This window comes from Leptosomus discolor, chromosome 1 (genome assembly GCF_034619465.1).
Source record: "Leptosomus discolor isolate bLepDis1 chromosome 1, bLepDis1.hap2, whole genome shotgun sequence".
In the NCBI taxonomy this organism is placed as follows: Eukaryota; Metazoa; Chordata; class Aves; order Leptosomiformes; family Leptosomidae; genus Leptosomus; species Leptosomus discolor.
The window spans coordinates 105,772,932-105,790,073 of NC_141391.1; the positions used below are offsets into that span (position 1 = coordinate 105,772,932).

The following is a 17,142-nucleotide window of genomic DNA, read 5'->3' on the forward strand; positions in this document are numbered from 1 at the left end:
TAATTTGGTCATCCTTGCTGTAGGCCTGCAATACGATATATTTACTGTTCCTGTTCAGTTTAATGTCTTCCTTACTGTTGCTTATCTTACTTTAAAATCCATTTACTCTCTCAATTTTTGAAATCTGTTGATTTGATACAAGGTATTTTAATAAAAAAAAATCCTTATTCTGATGCTGTGGATTAGACTTAGACACTAGGCAGTGTTTCTGAGCATAAAGTCTGTGCAAATAGCAAATATTATTTTACCATATTGCCTTCAGTATTTGCATGTAACATACTGTTTATGTTAACCCTTAAGGACAGGATTCCATTCTCAATAGAACATGATCTTGCACATTAATCCTGACCTGGTTTCTGTCCACAGTAACTTATGTGTATAAGGAAGAGAAAATAAAGCAGGTTGGAGTTAATCATTTGGTAAAATATGACCATCTTCTACCGCCTCTTGGTAACTACTGCTGTGTTTACTGAGTTTAATTCTTGCAATGAGAACTGGAGAGGAACATTTTTGTTATAAAGTAGGGGATTTTTGTAGGTAATATTTACATTAAATATTTACATGGCATTGCACATTCACGGAAGCTGTTGACTTTCACTGAATACTGAAAGTATGCTACAGTGGCTTCTGGGTTGTTATGCTCTCTTGTGAGAGGGTTAGTGACAATACAGAGCTTTTACCTTTTAGTTAGTCAGAGTAACTCAGGGATTAATAACTTCCATCAGTCTACTGTATGTGCTTCTGTTTGTACAGCCCCAGACACCGTTGGCCATCTTTGCTGTCCAGACATGCTGCTGGCTTGTGCTTAGCTTGTTGTTGGCCCCAGGTGAGCCTTTTTTGGAGAGGTGCTCCCCAGGTTGCCTGTCCCCAGCCTGTATCATTCCCAGGGCTTGTTCCTTCTTAGTGGTAGGACTTGGCATTTCTCCCTGGTGAAATTTATGAGGTTCCTGTCAGCGCGCTCCTCCAGCCTGTCTAGGTCCTTCTGAATGGCAGTCCTGCCTGCGGCTGCATCAGCTGCACACACACCCCCCCCAGTCTGGGGTCATCTGCAGACTTTTTGAGGGTATGTTCTGTCTTCTCCTCCATATCACTGATGCATACATTAAACAAAACAAGTGCCAAAATGAAAGCCCTGATGTATTCTACTCGTTACTTCCTTCCAGGTGGAGTACAACCGTGAGCCCATTGAGCTTGACAGTGCAGTCAGTTTTTTCACTCAGCTGGTAGTCCATCCTCCCAAACCGTAACATCCCAACTTGGATACAAATATGTTGTGAGAGGGAGATGGTGTTGAGTTCCTTGCTAAAATTGAGGTAGATGGTATCTATTGCTTTGTTCTTACACACTGATCTTGACGTTTCATCCTAGAAGGCAAGTCAAGTTGATCAAGCATGATTTACTTTTGTTAAATCTGAGTATTGCACACCATCATCATCTCCATTTGCCCAGAAGTGGCTTTCAACAGGACTTGATCCATGATTTTCCCAGAAACTGAAGTGAGGCAGAGTGGTCTGTAATTTCCCCAAAGCATCTTTCTTGCAACGTGGTTGCATCTTCTGCTTTTCTGCAGATATCAGGAACCTCCCCCAATCTCTGATATTTCTCAGAGGTATATAAATCAAGTCAGGTTTTGCTTTGAAACTTGTATTGGAATCTGTTTTATAAATCAAACAACTTGAAGCTTCTGACCATGAGGACTTTCATTGGAGAACCAGTATATGATACCTGTAGACAAGTTTCAGGGAGTCCTCTGTTGCCCTAATACTTAAAAACATGCATTATTAGCCATTCAGAACTGTCCTTACATGAAGAAGTGACTGTTTATAAGTTGTCTGTTGCTTATAATTAGTGTTTTATTTCTAAAAAATGGGTGCTTGCTGAATGCAGAATGTAACATTGCATTTAGTATACCTGACTACTTATCTTGTAGCTTCCTTGAATTACCATGCTCAAGTCAGCTCCTCTCCTACTCCCAAGCTGTCCCATCCCAGCTGCCTTGTAGCTGAGCTGCCAGACCGCACTGCAAGATAAGTAAAGGCATTTCTCTGTATAGAGCAAATCGGCATTTTGTCACGTAGTTGTTAATCTGGCTACCTATAAACTTTGCAGAGCCTGAAAGTGGTTTTTTGTTTTCCCACATCTCTGGTAATACAGTGATGTCCTTCACCCACATGCAGTTACAATTTGAGTGGAAGTTTGGTTTTGGCAAATAATATATTCAGGTCTCAGTGGTGTTACGGGAAGTGATTACTTAGGTTGTTAATAATCAGCAAGATATTTCTGCGAAGTTGATCTTCAGCTGCTGCTTATGGAGTTACTTATTCACTCATCAGAGCCTTTGCACAAGGTGGTATTGCAGAAACAATTACTGCCTGAACTTGATTTTGTAGTGATTTCTGTCCTTTGCCAGAAGAGAGAGAGCAACAACTGAATTAAATTACTGCTGAAGTAAAAAGAATCCCCTTTGTAAAAAGAAAAATGCAATATAAAGGTGTTTAGAAAGGAGAAAACCCCATAAAACTGAAATCTTACTGAAGTAAACATTATCCTGTTTAAAAAGTGTTGTATTCCTCATTGGAATCCCAGCCTTTGAAATGGCTTTTGGTGGCCAAACCTTTGTGGCGGGTTGATCCTGGCTGGATGCCAGTTGCCCATGAAAGCCACTCTATCATTCCCCCTCCTCAGCTGGACAGGGGAGAGAAAAATACAACAACCTCGTGGGTCGAGATAAGGACAGGGATATCACTCAGCATTTACCATCACAGGCAAAACAGACTCAACTTAGGGGGGAAAAAAAAAAGTGATTTATTACCAATCAACTCAGAGAGGAGTAATGAGAAATAAAACCAAATCTTAAAATACCTTCCCCCCACCCCTCCCTTCTTTCACAGAATGGTAGGGGTTGATTTTTTTCCTGATATCTCTCCCTCCTCCCCGCCCCGAGCGGTGCAGGGAGATGGGGAATGGGGGTTACGGTCAGTTCATCACACTGTTGTATTCTGCCGCTCCTTCCTCCTCAGGAGGAGGACTTCTCACACACTTCCCCTGCTCCAAGGTGGGGTCCCTCTCACGGGAGACAGTCCTCCATGACTTCTCCAGCGTGAGTCCCTCTCGCGGGCTGCAGTTATTCACGAACTGTTCCAGCGTGGATGCCTTCCATGGGGTGCAGTCCCTCAGGAACAGACTGCTCCAGCGTGAGCCCCCCTCACGGGGTCTCCGGCAGCAAACCTGCTCCAGCCTGGGCTTCTTTCTCTCCACGGGCCACAGGTCCTGCCAGGACCCTGCTCCGATGCAGGCTTCCCACAGGCTCACAGCTTCCTTCAGGCATCTGCCTACTCCAGCTTGGGGTCTTCCACAGGGTGCAGGCAGTCATCTGCTCCACCGCCCATGGGCTGCAGCCGTGGGCCACAGCCTGCCTCACCATGGTCTTCACCACAGGCTGCAGGGGAATCTCTGCTCCGGCGCCTGGAGCATCTCCTCCCCCTCCTTCTTCACTGACCTTGGTGTCTGCAGGATGTTTCTCTCACATATTCTCACTCCCTCTCTCTGGCTGCAATTGCTCTGGTGCAGCAAATTTTCCTCTTGAATATGTTATCCCAGAGGCACTACCACCGTCACTGATGGGCTCGGCCTTGGCCAGTGGTGGGTCTGTCTTGCAGCCGTCTGGCGTTGGCTCTGTTGGACATAGGGGAAGCTTCTGGCATCTTCTCACAGAAGCCACCCCTGTAACCTCCCCGCTGCCAAAACCTTGCCACGCAAACCCATTACAACCTTAAAGGTGTCTGTAGCATTTTCATTCTTTCCATGTCTCTATAGGCTTATGGTTGTTACTCCCTCTAGACATCAGTGACTAGTGGGGCCTTCTCTAACCTTACTCCTTATACCAGGTGCTTTACCCCAGTTACTAACAGTGGCCTATGAGAAACATCTCATTGTATAGTAATGCAAAGCACAATAGGATTACTGGTCCCAGTTGTGCTAAATTGTTTCTAAGCATCCTATATTTGTGCCACTTTAACATTTGATGGGTGTCTTTAATAAGTCACTAGTGCAAATACAGAGGGTATTAATAAATTAATTAATCCAATTACTACTTAATATATGCTGTTTCCATTTCAGAGCCTATTTTCCAAGTACATCTTACGTAATGAAATGCATTAAGTGTCACTTCAGCCAGAAGGGAGGCACGAAATTTAAATTTGGAGATTTATGCTTGCAGATCTTGCTGCAAAACACGTCTGCTGCCTGCTGCGAGAGAGGGAGCAGAAACAGTAACAAATGACGTGCAGCTTGTTGTGCATCTTGGCAGCAGCAGAACATGATACGAATAGCTGGAGTGTTAAAATTCCTGCACTTGGTAGCATTAGTGAAGAATAATCTGTTTTGAAATTCAGCCATATTAAAAACCTGAAGGCAGCTGGGGGAAAAAATAAAGATTCATAAATATAGGATTCCTTAAGATTTGGAATGTATCTTTTGAGAAATAGCATTGTTATATTTGATATTTATATTTAAATATAAGGAAGAGCATTAAAATGGGTCCTGCAGTATCAGTCATCTTCATCAAATCATGGTATGCAATTTTGTTAATAATTTCTGAAAAGATTCTTAAAAATGTTTTTATTTTTTAGAAGGTGCTAACCAACTGGAAAACCAACTTCATTAAAATCTAACTGAGTACAGAGAGGAGTGAATGTTGCCTTGAATAGGCCTGGGAATGGTTAACAACTTTCCTACTGTAGACAATCTATTTAACATAGAAATTGAAAACAGTTAAAACACAACAAGGGGGATTTCTCTTTCTCTGTTGTCCAACTAGTGCTGACTGGTGTTTGTGGATGGGGAAACCTTGAAGAGGTCTGGCACTCACACCTGAAACTAAAAGCTCCTGTAAATTAAAAAGTATTTTGTGTGGGGAAGGTTATGTGTTGATCCTGTATCATAAAATGGGGAGCTCACACCTCCTCGACTTTCCCTTACCATTCCTTTCCATGTTGTGATTGCCAAATGCATGCCCTGGCACATGTGTCTCCAGCTCTCCTCACGGATTTAGAGCATGAGAGGGGCAGGCCGTTCCCCTGCCAGTGTCAGGGGCAGGAGTAGGAGGACCAGTTGATTTGTCTGTGGAGAAGAAAAGGCCTTTATACAAAATGGATTTAGCCACTGGGTGATGGAGAATTGCTCTATGTACAGCACTGTCACAAAATGGGGGATGGGAGCAGGGGAATCTTACATGGGTAAAAGAAGCATCCCCAAATACTTGGAATGTTCTCTGCTGTACCATTCTGGTAATAAGGAGTCCTCCGCGTATGGGGTGGGGTTCAGAAATCTTAATCTTCTTTCCCTTTTGTTTCTCTTTTTTTGTACCCCTACATGCCACACATTGTATTTCACTCTAAATACTTGACAGGGATTTGTATACTTCAGTTTGGAAGAAAAAGAATTCAACTGTTTTGAAGGAGAAGAAATATTTATGAAGAGAACACTTCAGGTTTTATGGTTTTATTTTCTGCAATAACTTTTGAGGGCGCGGAAGGTCAAGATACTCTAATCTCTTGTGCCTTGTACTTCCTTTCCAGACTGAGGTGGCCGGTGCTTTGAGGAGCAACATTTCTGTGTTTCTTGTACCGCAGCTGCTCTGGTAAAAAGCTACACAGGGATAGGACGCTTTTCAAACAGAATGGCAGCAGGCATGTAACTGCATCTTCCAGGCAGTACTGTGTAAACAGCCTGAGTGTACATACCTTTTTTTTTTTTGTGGAGTAAAAGTGTTCTTATCTTTGAAGGCACCACTGTCCTCTTTCAGTTCCGATTTTTCTACTTGCTTGATTGTGGTTCAGGATACTTCAAATAATTTTAATGGTCCCAGCATTCTGCTTGGGGAATCTTGACAAAAATCTTAATAAATCTTCACAAAATGGTCTCATTAAGCTTTTCACATTTCAAATCTGTTCCTTAGAGTTTTCAAGTACTGTTTTTTTTTCAGGATTTTTCCTTTCTGTAAATTTTACTGACTATTTTCTGTAGAAACTATTTTCTGTTATTCCGTCCTCCAGTTTGAGGAACCCAGTAGTTCCCTCCAGTATGCTGTATGCAGAATCAAGCAGCCTTTTCTAACTTGCCTTGGCTTCCAGCACCTTCCAGCGCCTTCCAACTTTTCATTGCCTGCTCTTTTTATAGCACTGCAGATCTGTTTTAGCTAGACATAGTGCTGTCAGTTTAGGACGGGACCTGAAATACCCAAAAAACCATACACCCCCTGCTGCAAAACCCACCAAAAAACCCTCACCAAATGACCCTGCAGCACGCACCCATAGGTACATCATTCACTTTATAATCTTTTTTCCACTATAAGCAGCTAGTCTTCAGTCTCTAATGCGCCCACCAGCCCTCCAGAGCAGCTGACCATGCTCTGTTACAGATTTATCGAACAAGACTACTGCGACGATGGAGTGAAAAGTAAAAAATGGATCTGAAAAGTCTGTTGTGCTGCAGAGGAGAGAGGGGAAGGAAGCAATAAGCAATTATGCATAGTGTGGGAGGAGGAGGAAAAGAGATTTTTACTTGGGCAGCATCCCATAGGAGCTCTGTGACTGAGGCAGGACGGAGTCAAACTGTCCAGAGTGACATCTCTAGATGTTAGTATTCCTGCTGTTTCCTGACTCACCATTTCCAAGAAATTAGGCAGGATTATATAATTGGTAGGGAGGGGGCTGTGTCTGAAATAAATATTCTCTCATTTGTGGCAAAAGCTTTGCAGGTGTAACCAGGGCACTGAGGAACTGGAAGGGAGAGCAAGTCAGTCTTGAAATTTCTCAACTTCCTGAGCTGGACTTTGCAGCCTGCTTTTGGGCCTATTCCTCAAAAAAAATCGTGTTTGAGAGGCAGCACTTTGATTTGTGATGCAGGGTGAGAAAGTTTGCTAACGTGAGTGGCTGGTGCCTAGAGAAAGCAAACTGAAGGGGAAACCTTTCAGATTAGCCTTTTTGGGATGGCCTTTGCTGCTGTCACACTGATAACAAGTTCTGTGACAGTATTTTTTGACTTTGTGGCCTTTTAGGAAGATGGGGCAGGAGGAGGAATCCCAACACGTGACATAACCCATGATGCTGGGGTAATGGGCTTCAGCACAGTTCTGTTACGTTGCATTAATGAGCAAGAGAGGGACAGAAAAGGCATCTTACTGTACTCCCAGCAAGATTTTTCCTTGAAGAAGGGGGAGAAGAGTGGAAAAAAGGAAGCAAGTAAATTAACTTAATGCTTCAATGAACCGTCAAAGTGCTGCAGACTTTTAAGGAATATTGATATGCTTTGTCTATAAAGATGCTAGAGCGTGTGATGACGTGTATTTGAATCTTCTTGCGTCTAAACAGATGTATCCATTATTGGCAGAATGCGTCAAATCTGAATGATGCTTGCGTTCTGTCTGGAAAGTAAGACAATTTTATCAGAAAATGCAGTCAGGCAAAAAAGTAGTAAAGTGAGCAGAAATTCCATTTGTGTCTACGATCAAAGAGCTACAGAGGAAGGAGGAAGAAGGTTTGAGAATAATCCTTTCTTATGTGTGATACCTTATGAAAATGAAGAAATAATAAAACACTGTGAATTACTTACAGGTATATTTCTTGGTATAAAGTTCCTTACTTTCATCCAGACAAATATACTTTGATGGTTTGTACCTAGAGGATTTTAGTCCTTCGACCTTGGAATTTTGTGTGAGATATCTGGACTTCCCAAAAATCACAGTAGAACACATGATATATCAAGACTGGAGTTCCTTGTTGTGGTGCATGTGTGGATATTTAGATGTCAATGACTTCATTGCAGTGGGTTTTCTTTTACCTTGATCTTGTGTCCTAAGTATGGTTATATGTTTGTGAAAAGTACCATAATTGTTGTGATTTCTCAAAATGGTTGTAAGAGCACCAAGACGCTAAGGTATAGTACAGCTAAAATTATCAGTCAGTTTTTAATATAATAGAAGAGCTTTTCTTATCCCAAATTGTTGTCTTTTGTAGCCTAATAAATGGATAAATGTGGTGAGTAGCAAAGGTGGTTTACTTGAGAGTTTTTGCATCAGGGAGTATTTGTTGCGATGTATGCTAAATAACAGAATAATAAACCACATTTTAGTGAGTATACTCTCCTTACCTTTCAAGTTTGGTTGAAAGCAGGAACACAGAAGCATTCTTGGGACTTCTTTGAAGCAGAAAAAATACTAAAGCAATAGGCATTTATTTTGATGCTGTGAAAATGTCTGTTGGAGACCCACTGGCCTTCTAGATGCTTAAAACATAGTGGATGGCTTTGCTTAAAAAAATAGTAAAATAACCCCAGCTGTAGTTATGGGAAATAACTTCTTGGAACTTTACGAGGACGAAAGAGTTGATACAGCGACATATTAATGGGGTCAGTGTTGGGTTTGGCTGAGCCTCTGGAAGACACAAAACCTCATGCCCCAGAGGTGGCTGTGCAGGTCGTGCTGTCACTCCTACTCCTGCCCTTCAGGTTCAGATCTGCATTGCTGTCCATCTGCCATGCCATAGGTGTCTCACTGAAATTCATGCCCTAGGCTTCGAATAAAACTGTGGAGTTGGGGGCAGCTTTCTCACAGAGCTGTTGTGGGGGGCAGTTTTATGGGCAGGAATTAAGCCTGTTACTCATCAGAAAAATACAGATGGTCCAAGCTGCTGGGACACAGATGTCATGTTTCATCGTCACCACCTTATCTTTCTGTTGGCTGATGGATGGGTTTTAGGGAGAAGTCTTTAACTTTGGTGTTTAGGATGGGATTGAGGGAGGTGTTTTCAAGCTTTTAAGGCTAGCGGGATTTCAGGGCAGCACCAAGCTCTCCACCTCCCCACTGGTGTCTCGGCGTCCAAGCTCCTTCACAGCCTGCCCTTTGCTAGCAACTACCCAGAGGGGTTCAGCATTGTTTGATGCTGCTGTCAATATTTGCAAGTTACTGGGGGAGGAGATACATACAGTAGGGTGGTATTTGATATCCAGCTGGGTACTGGTATTAATATCGGTAGTCCTTCATAGGTAACAGTGTAGGTAGAAATTATCTTTTTTATGGGCTTTTATGTACTTCCTAAACACTGCTTCTTTTTAACTTCTATTTAGAATTAAAACTGAAATTGGAGAAACCTACAAATCCTTTGTTTACTCTGGGCTGTTAAAATCCTTTAAACTAGACTGAAGATCTTTAACAGTCCAGCTTAACATGTCTCGTGCTCTAGTTCAGAGGAAAGCCGTGCCGTGGGCTGGGGCAGGCATCCATCCCCAGAGGCTGGGCACGGCAGCAAACCCTCCTTCAAACCAGGTTTTGACAGGCGCAGCCTCTCCTTCTTCATTTGTAGATACTGAGTCTAAAACAGTGAAGTACACGTGACTGGTTCAGTATGTCCCTAGATAACTGTGCTTACTGAATCATTTTACTGAAAAATGAAATGCATTTTTAAAGTATCTAGGTGCTTTGCACCTTCTCTGCATTTCTGGACTTCTGAAGAAAAGAAAAAGCATTTTCAATGAAGTCTTATTTCTTTGCACTTGAGGCCAGCGTGTTTGGCTTGCACACTGTTTCAGATTGCAGCTAACTTTTAATACCAACTTTATAAATAAGAGAAAGCATCACACGTAAAGACTTATGTAAACATCATCCTTAATTATATAGCTAAAATTATCGTCACCTAAATTATATAGCTGCTTAAATAAACATAAGAATGTATGTGTAGCATAATATGTAATAAATAATGTGCCTGGGTAGGCAAAAGAGCTAGCAGAGGTGTTGTGGGGAGCTGAGCTGTTGCACCTGGGGCGCAGGGCAGAGCAATTCCCAAGCAGTGGAACGGGGAAAGGCACAAGGTTGATCTGCGTGGTGCTGAGTGTGTGGTGGCTCAGGATAATCTATGCAAAGTCACAGGAAAAAGACGCATTTCTCCGAATGTTCTCAAATGCATACAGTGCAAGCACCTCAGCTTGTAAATTCATTTTAGCAAGGCTCTTGTTCTCATCAGTGACACGGAAAATGAAGCCTTGAGTCCTCAGCGTGTGTGCTGCCTCCTCATGCAAAATTTAGCACGGGCTTTGTTTGGAAGTACTCCTCTGAACATAATTTGAACATGCTTATTTTTTGGTTTGGATCCTAACCATCTGCTAGCAGGTGTTTGGTTTTGTCATGGATTTTCTTTTATTACCTTTATCATCTTATCTTTGCTCTCTTTCTGTGCAATGTTGGATGGATCCTCACATCCCATCTGGTTTATGCAGTGGATGGAAAATCTGCTGATCAGGACTGTGTCTCACAGGGTATAGTATTTTTATTTTTAATTGTTTTGCCCTGATATCATATCTGCCATTAAACAGATAGGGCAGTCGTCTGCTTATGAGCATTCCCACTTACTGAGCCTTTTTTACTCCTAGAGAAGATTTAAAAGTGTGTCATCAGTTGCCTTCGCTATAATCCAAATTCTTTTATTAGAGATTGATTCTTCATGCTCCTCTTAGTCTTCGCTGTGTTGAAAAACGAAGTTTCTGAACCAGAACTTCTGGTCTTACAGCACAAAATCTGTTGTTTTTCCAGGAGTATTTTTTCAGAGAATAGGACATGCTTGACCAAAGTAAAATTACTTAATAGTAAAATGTGGCATCATAACCTCTGGCAAAACTGTCTTTGAAAAATGTGAACCACTACCCCTTTGTGATAGACCAGGATGGGGCAATACGAAGTCTGCTACAAACATAATGGAGAATTGGGTATCAGGAAGGGGATTACTGACATTAGGGGGGGAAAAAAAGTGATTTGTAAAATGAAATTAATCTGTGACTTACTACATTGACACAATCCGTGTTGCAGCGACATGCAGTTAAAAGACGTAGGTTTGAATTAGCAACAAGCAACTTTTCAAAAGGGTGAGCAGAGGATAGCTAGCCTTTAGCTAAATGAGTGGTGGGCACAGGGTGGTGGTTTTTTAGCGTGGTAACGTGATCTGTACCAGAATTCCCCTTTGGGGCTGTTTTCTCCGGGGTCTGGTTTTGTCTAGCCCTTCCCTGCAAGAGCGGGTAAGCAGCTACTGGAAAACAAGTAGCTGTTATATGTGCATGTTGGATCCCTTGAGGGAGTTTAGTGATTTATGAGCTCACCAAAAGGCAAATTATGCCATTGTGGTTTATTATTAGAGTACCTCAGCAGAGCACAGATGTACAGCTGTAATCAAAATACAAGAGATGCTGAAGAAGATAGAAGAGTATAGGAAAAAAGTCATAAATATAAGCCTGACAGATGTAGTGCCAGTAGTGGTAGTAATACCAGCCCTTTGTGGTGTGGATTTGGTGCAAATTTTGGAAGCCTTTCTGTCAGTGGCATGGTCATGGTTTAGCAGTGGCTTACTGGCAGCGGGGGAGCTGGGGTAGGGTGCTGGTAAGGACAAAGAGGACAGCACGGAGCCAGGGAGGCTTCTAAGGCAGTGCTGCTAATTGGGGAAGCATTCATCCAACCTGAGCCTCACAGGCAGGGTGTCAAGGACAGCCCGGTGTGGTGCAAGTCGGTATGTTGCTGTATTGGAAGAAAAAATAATACTGTCTTGCGATCCCAGTGCCTGACAGTAGAAATTGCAACCAGTGCTGGGCTGGGATGCTCCATCGATCAAAAAAAATGTATTAATGCACAGCTACCTCAGTCATGGCTTGTACTGGCAAACAGAAGTATTAAAATCTTTCCTTATGTTTAGAGCCGTGTACATTGGCCCACTCTCTTAGGAGGCACAGGATAGCTTTCCCTTCACAAGTGTTTGTTTCCCCAGTGTAGTCTGTGGGTTGCTAGTTCAAAACAGCAAAGAATCCCCAAAGTGTTATGATTCAGCAGGATTGAAAGTTAAATGTGTACTGGAGTGATACAGGTAGAAGCTTGTCTGCAAGTCAAAAGTGTTTGAAGTACTTCTTTCTGATGGATTTGTGTTCCTGTTAAACTAGCCCAGACAAAATAAACGTTGCGGTTGTCAAGTGAATTCAATTTAGTTCATCAAACTGCCACTTGAACATTAATTTATTTAAAACAACAAGAAAAATAGAACAACAATTCAAAGCTTTGCATTTAAACTTTAGTAGTCATTATAATGAAATGAATGAAAAAAATTCCAGGGCATAAGCTCTGTGTATGTGTAAACAACGAGCAGAATTAAATTTTATTTGTAATAAAAAAATCGAATTGAAGGCAGTAGGAATCACATGTAAAGTTGCAAGTTATTGCCGTTGCCCAGATTTTCACAACCCTAAATATCTTACTATAGTTCTATATAATGAAGGCATGTTACATTAAACAACCACATTTCTCCTCAGCTCCTTCTTTCCTTCTGAAAACCAGAGGGGAACATGTTCCAATGGATTGTTTATTTCTGTGAAATTCAGCACTTGGTTGCAAAAATAATTTGAAATAAGAATTTGGGTTACCATGAGGATGCTGCTACCTTATTTTCAAGGAATCTGATTTTATAAAGCAGATGCATGTTTTGTGTATAAAAGTCAAAAGTGATACCATACTTTCAATTATATCCAAATTTCTAGTATTTCTTCAGTGTATTGATATGAGTTGGTTGATAGTAATTTTTTTGAGTGTCTGATTATGGTTTTTTTACAAAAATTAATTGCATACTTATGCATACTGTTAGTGACACTGCAGCCCAGGCTGCATTGCCCAGAACTTTGGACATATAGCTTTCCATCTTACATTTGGTGGCTGTAACTCAGTGGTACATCTGCTTTCATTACTTTTGCTGAAATGATGTAGGCTTATTTTTTTCAGCATGAGCAATGCCTTCTAACTTTGTGCATGCGATATTCTGACGATACTACAGTGTTAACCTGTGCATGAAACTATTCCATTCACCTTATCGGGTGTGTTTGTATTTCTACTCGTGTGCCTGGGCGTGCCAGAAGTCAGACGACACAAGCTTGCCCACATGCTTGTGTGCATACCTTCTGAAATTGGATCGTTTGCTGAAGTAAAATGCACTCCAGGGTTTTTTGTTTGGTTGGTTGGTTGGTTTTGGGTTTTTTTTTATTTTATAGAAAAGTTTGCCATAGAGTCTTCTCTAAATGTTTTGCATGTTTAAACAGCCAGAAAAGTATAGCTGCAGTTCTGAATGAAGTTGTATGTCCTAGGAGAGTGAAGTCAGCATACTCTGTGAGTCTTTAGTGCTCAAGTACTTAACTAAATTGAAGTGTTAGCAATTACCAATTACTTGCGTACTGAGTGACTTTGGGTATGTGGCAGGATTGTCCCCTACAAAGACAAGCATGGCTAAAAACAAGTGCATATTTATTCATATTTCAGTGCAAGATTTGGGCGTGATACCACTGGGAGCAGAAACTTTGTTAACAGAAGCTGCAGGTTTTTTTATTTTGGGTTACCAGAAAGTAACCATAAAGTTTTAACTCATTACTTTTGCAAGTTTATTTTCGACATCTCTAGAAGGCATTTCTGTTAATAATTTGCAGGCATTAGACTATGTCACTGAAGGATAAAGATGATAAAATCCTTTTTTTTCCTGATAAACTAACTGACTGGCGTTTAAAGGCTTCAGATCAAAAGCACTGAAATACAACAAGGACTTTCATGTGAAATACACGTTTTGGTGATTAGCAAAGTTATATACATTTGTTTGCGGAATGCTGCTTTCTCCCTATGCATTGGGTGTTGATTATTTTCAGAACTGACTTTTGAACTGTAAGCGTCGAGGGCCACTTCATCAGCTCACCGAGATGACCCTCTACTGAACAGTAAACTTGCAGTCGTCTCGTTTTGGTTACTTAACCTGTTATTACATCCATGCAGCCATTCGGCCACGTTGGTTCATTCATTTAACACACACAGGCTGTAGTTTTTTGGAGGTTATAAACAAAGGTGCTTCAGGGAGCTGATGATTTATTTCAGCTGAGTCATGTGCTTTCACAATCCAGTGTCTGTTCAGTATATCGACTTCTCAAAAGTACTCTGTGATTTTTTCCTTTTGAAAAATATCTTTGAGGGGTTTTGATGTTATTTAATTGCAATGCCAGAATTGTACAGAATTACGGTGATTTTAGTCTAATAAATCATGTTACTTATCAGCTGAGTTTCTTATTCATTAGTACAGAAGCTGTGAGCATTGGTTATTTCGTTAGTGTGTAAATTTTTTTTTACTGCTGAAGACAGCACAATGTCTTTGGTCAATTATGTCCTTGGTAAAGAGCCTATTTTCCTCACTTGCATCTGACCAGATACTCAAGTGATCCATGAATCATCTTGTTCACTGGCTGATGAGCTCTACTTGCTCATCAGCCTTCTGGGCTAACCTGAATTCATCTGGCTGATGAAATGAGGTTGCAATAAAGAGGCTGCATCAACCAAAATAACTAACTGGGCTGTGTTGCTGTTAGTGCTGTAATTCAGTAGAAATAATCTCGAATTGTTTGAAACAGTACATTGGTGTCAAATTTATTTTGTGTGGAAAAACTTAAGTATTTTAAAACATTTCAAACCTTCTTCTTAACTGCTACTCAGATGCAAAATGTAATTGTCCCTCCCTGTCCCTGCACTCCCTTTCCAGAGGCTGGATCCACCAACTTGTGTCTTCATGTTGCATCACACACATCTTTGATGTGTCCTGCAAGTTTCACACAGGGTATATGGAAGTTAGCGTATTACGGTGAAGTTTTCATAATCTAATACATCTCTGAGTTCAAAGACAGGAGCTACTTTCAAATGGAGAGTTTGAAGAAGGTGATAATGGAAGCACCATTTAGAAACTGTTCCATTCTCTGCAAACAGACCCTGCCCCTCATTCACGAAAGCTGCCCTGTGCCTAGCTGAAGGTTTGACAGGATGAGGTACTGGAAGCAAAATTAACATTTCTGTCATTTTTTTCCCTTTCAGTGGGAGAGTTTGTGAGTGATGCCCTTCTGGTACCAGACAAGTGCAAGTTCCTTCACCAGGAAAGGATGGATGTGTGTGAAACTCACCTGCACTGGCATACTGTCGCTAAAGAGGTATGTTCATCTGTCTTAAGTCCTGCCTGCCTTCTTTGGAGTTGTGTTACTGTACAGAACAGAGAATAAACTACAGAACAGAAAGAAACTGATGTTATAATTGCTAATATGTTTTTGACATTTTTGTCGTTATGGACAGAGGTTGTAGGAATAAAAACTGAGATGAGCTTCAAGATTTCTGGCTGCTGTTTTGTTTGGAACCTCTTATTTGTATGTTATCCCACCTTCTGGAGGTCAAAATTGAAATGTGCTCAGCAGCTTTTCAAATTTTCAGTTCTTGCTTGTATCACACTGTTGCCCCTCAAATGAAGCATTTAAGGCACCAACCTCCATGCAGGCAAATTCTAGTCCGTTTTAAGTACTTGCAAACTTGGAATGGCATGGCTGAGAAGAATATCATGACTGCGCACCATTGAACTATTTTCCTTTTTTCACCTGTCCTACATCACTGTATCTTTCTGTCCTACGTCACTATACCTTAAAGGTACAGTTACGTCCAACTGACTGTTTTCCAAACAAGGCTAGAAGGTACTGGCAGAGATGCCAGACCAGTTACAGAGTGTTTCCAGTATAACAGGTATTTTAAACGTTAATCTATCTTGCAATTAACTATTTAATTGCATTATACATCAGGATCAGGTTTAATACATCAAATTACTGTTCTGCCTTCAAGTTTTCTGTTTATGAGGCAGAGCCTGTGAGGATTTTAGGCAAGAGGATACGGAGTTGTCGTGAATGTGAAAGGAGACAAGTCTTTCTATACTGGGAAAGACCAAAGGGCAGGGGAAGGGAGACCTTGTTGCTTACCATAGTCGTGCAGGCAACAGGTAGCGAGCTGCCTACAGTACAGGTGCTGAACACGACACATGACCACTCTAAATCGCATTTCAAAATTCAGAGATCATGCAGTTCACCAACTTCAACCTCCTGAGGCAGTACACAGCGCCTTACATTTTCTCAAGGACTGTGACATTTTTTCCAGTTCCTCCATGACAATATTGTCACTGTTTTCTTTCTATTTTCTGTAGTCCTGTAGTGAGAAGAGTATGAATCTGCACGACTATGGCATGCTGCTGCCCTGTGGAATCGACAAGTTTCGTGGTGTGGAGTTTGTTTGCTGCCCATTAGCAGAGGAGAGCGACAATCTTGATTCAGCTGATGCCGAAGATGATGATTCAGATGTCTGGTGGGGAGGCGCAGATGCAGACTATGCAGATGGAAGGTAAGAGTGACTTTCCACCCTTCTGCTTGTTATTATCATCTTGTTAAAGATGCCAAAAATCTGTCTAAAAGACCTCTGTGGAGGAGTCACTGCTCTTTCTAGGTGAACTTGCACCTACAGTGGTTGCAAACATCAGTGTTCTGCTCATTTATTTTTCACAGAAAAGCTTATTATTAATCTAGTTACTGTGCTTTTGATGCCGTCATCTCTACTTATGAGAAATATTGCCATATTTATAATAAAAATGCTTAAATGCATACTTTTTGACAACTAAATGATAAATGCTGTACTCTTAAGAGGCTTCATGTGCAGTCTGGGGTACTGCAGCAGATACTCAGCCGACAACCGTTGAAGGTTTTGAAATGCCTTCATTCATAATAGCCATTAGCTGTGTGCCATTATTACCGCAAGAATATTTTTCTGCTGACAATTACATTCCAAATGTGATCTAAAAGGAAATCTGTTTTAATATCTAGCTTTTGACAGATTCATTAATATGCTGCTGTTAAACCGGAGTATGGAGGTTTCCTTTGCAAGGCAGCGGTGGATGGGAAAATACCATGCTTGTCTTTACCCTTTAACATCCCCTGTGCGTGTAGGCTAATTTTGAGCCAAGTGCGGGTTATGGCTGTGTTGTAACTGAGCAGTCTGGTGCTGTCAAAGCCTTTTCATATCATTCTTGTGAGCATGTTAGGCAGCAGTTGTGAGAACTGGGTACAGTGGTATGTCCTTGCAACTGAATTCCAACAACTCTGCAAGATGGCTTTCTTCAGAAAACTAAGAGTTACATTCAAATTCTGTTTGTGCTCCCTAGACTTCCATCACTTCATACTGTGCTAATGCAGCATTTCTAATTCTTAAGTGATGATACTGCATCTTTTACAAATAGTATA

At 41.3% G+C, this 17,142-nt stretch overlaps 1 protein-coding gene across 1 annotated transcript in view; it reads left to right on the top strand.

Moving 5' to 3' along the window:
• APP (amyloid beta precursor protein) overlaps positions 1 to 17,142 on the top strand; it is a 226,775-nt gene that overhangs the window by 90,547 nt on the left and 119,086 nt on the right. Inside the window, exons 4-5 of the mRNA XM_086462757.1 lie at positions 14,915 to 15,027; positions 16,056 to 16,249. Of these exons, the coding sequence (XP_086318883.1) occupies positions 14,915 to 15,027; positions 16,056 to 16,249 (307 nt within the window). The remainder of the gene's footprint in view (positions 1 to 14,914; positions 15,028 to 16,055; positions 16,250 to 17,142) is intronic.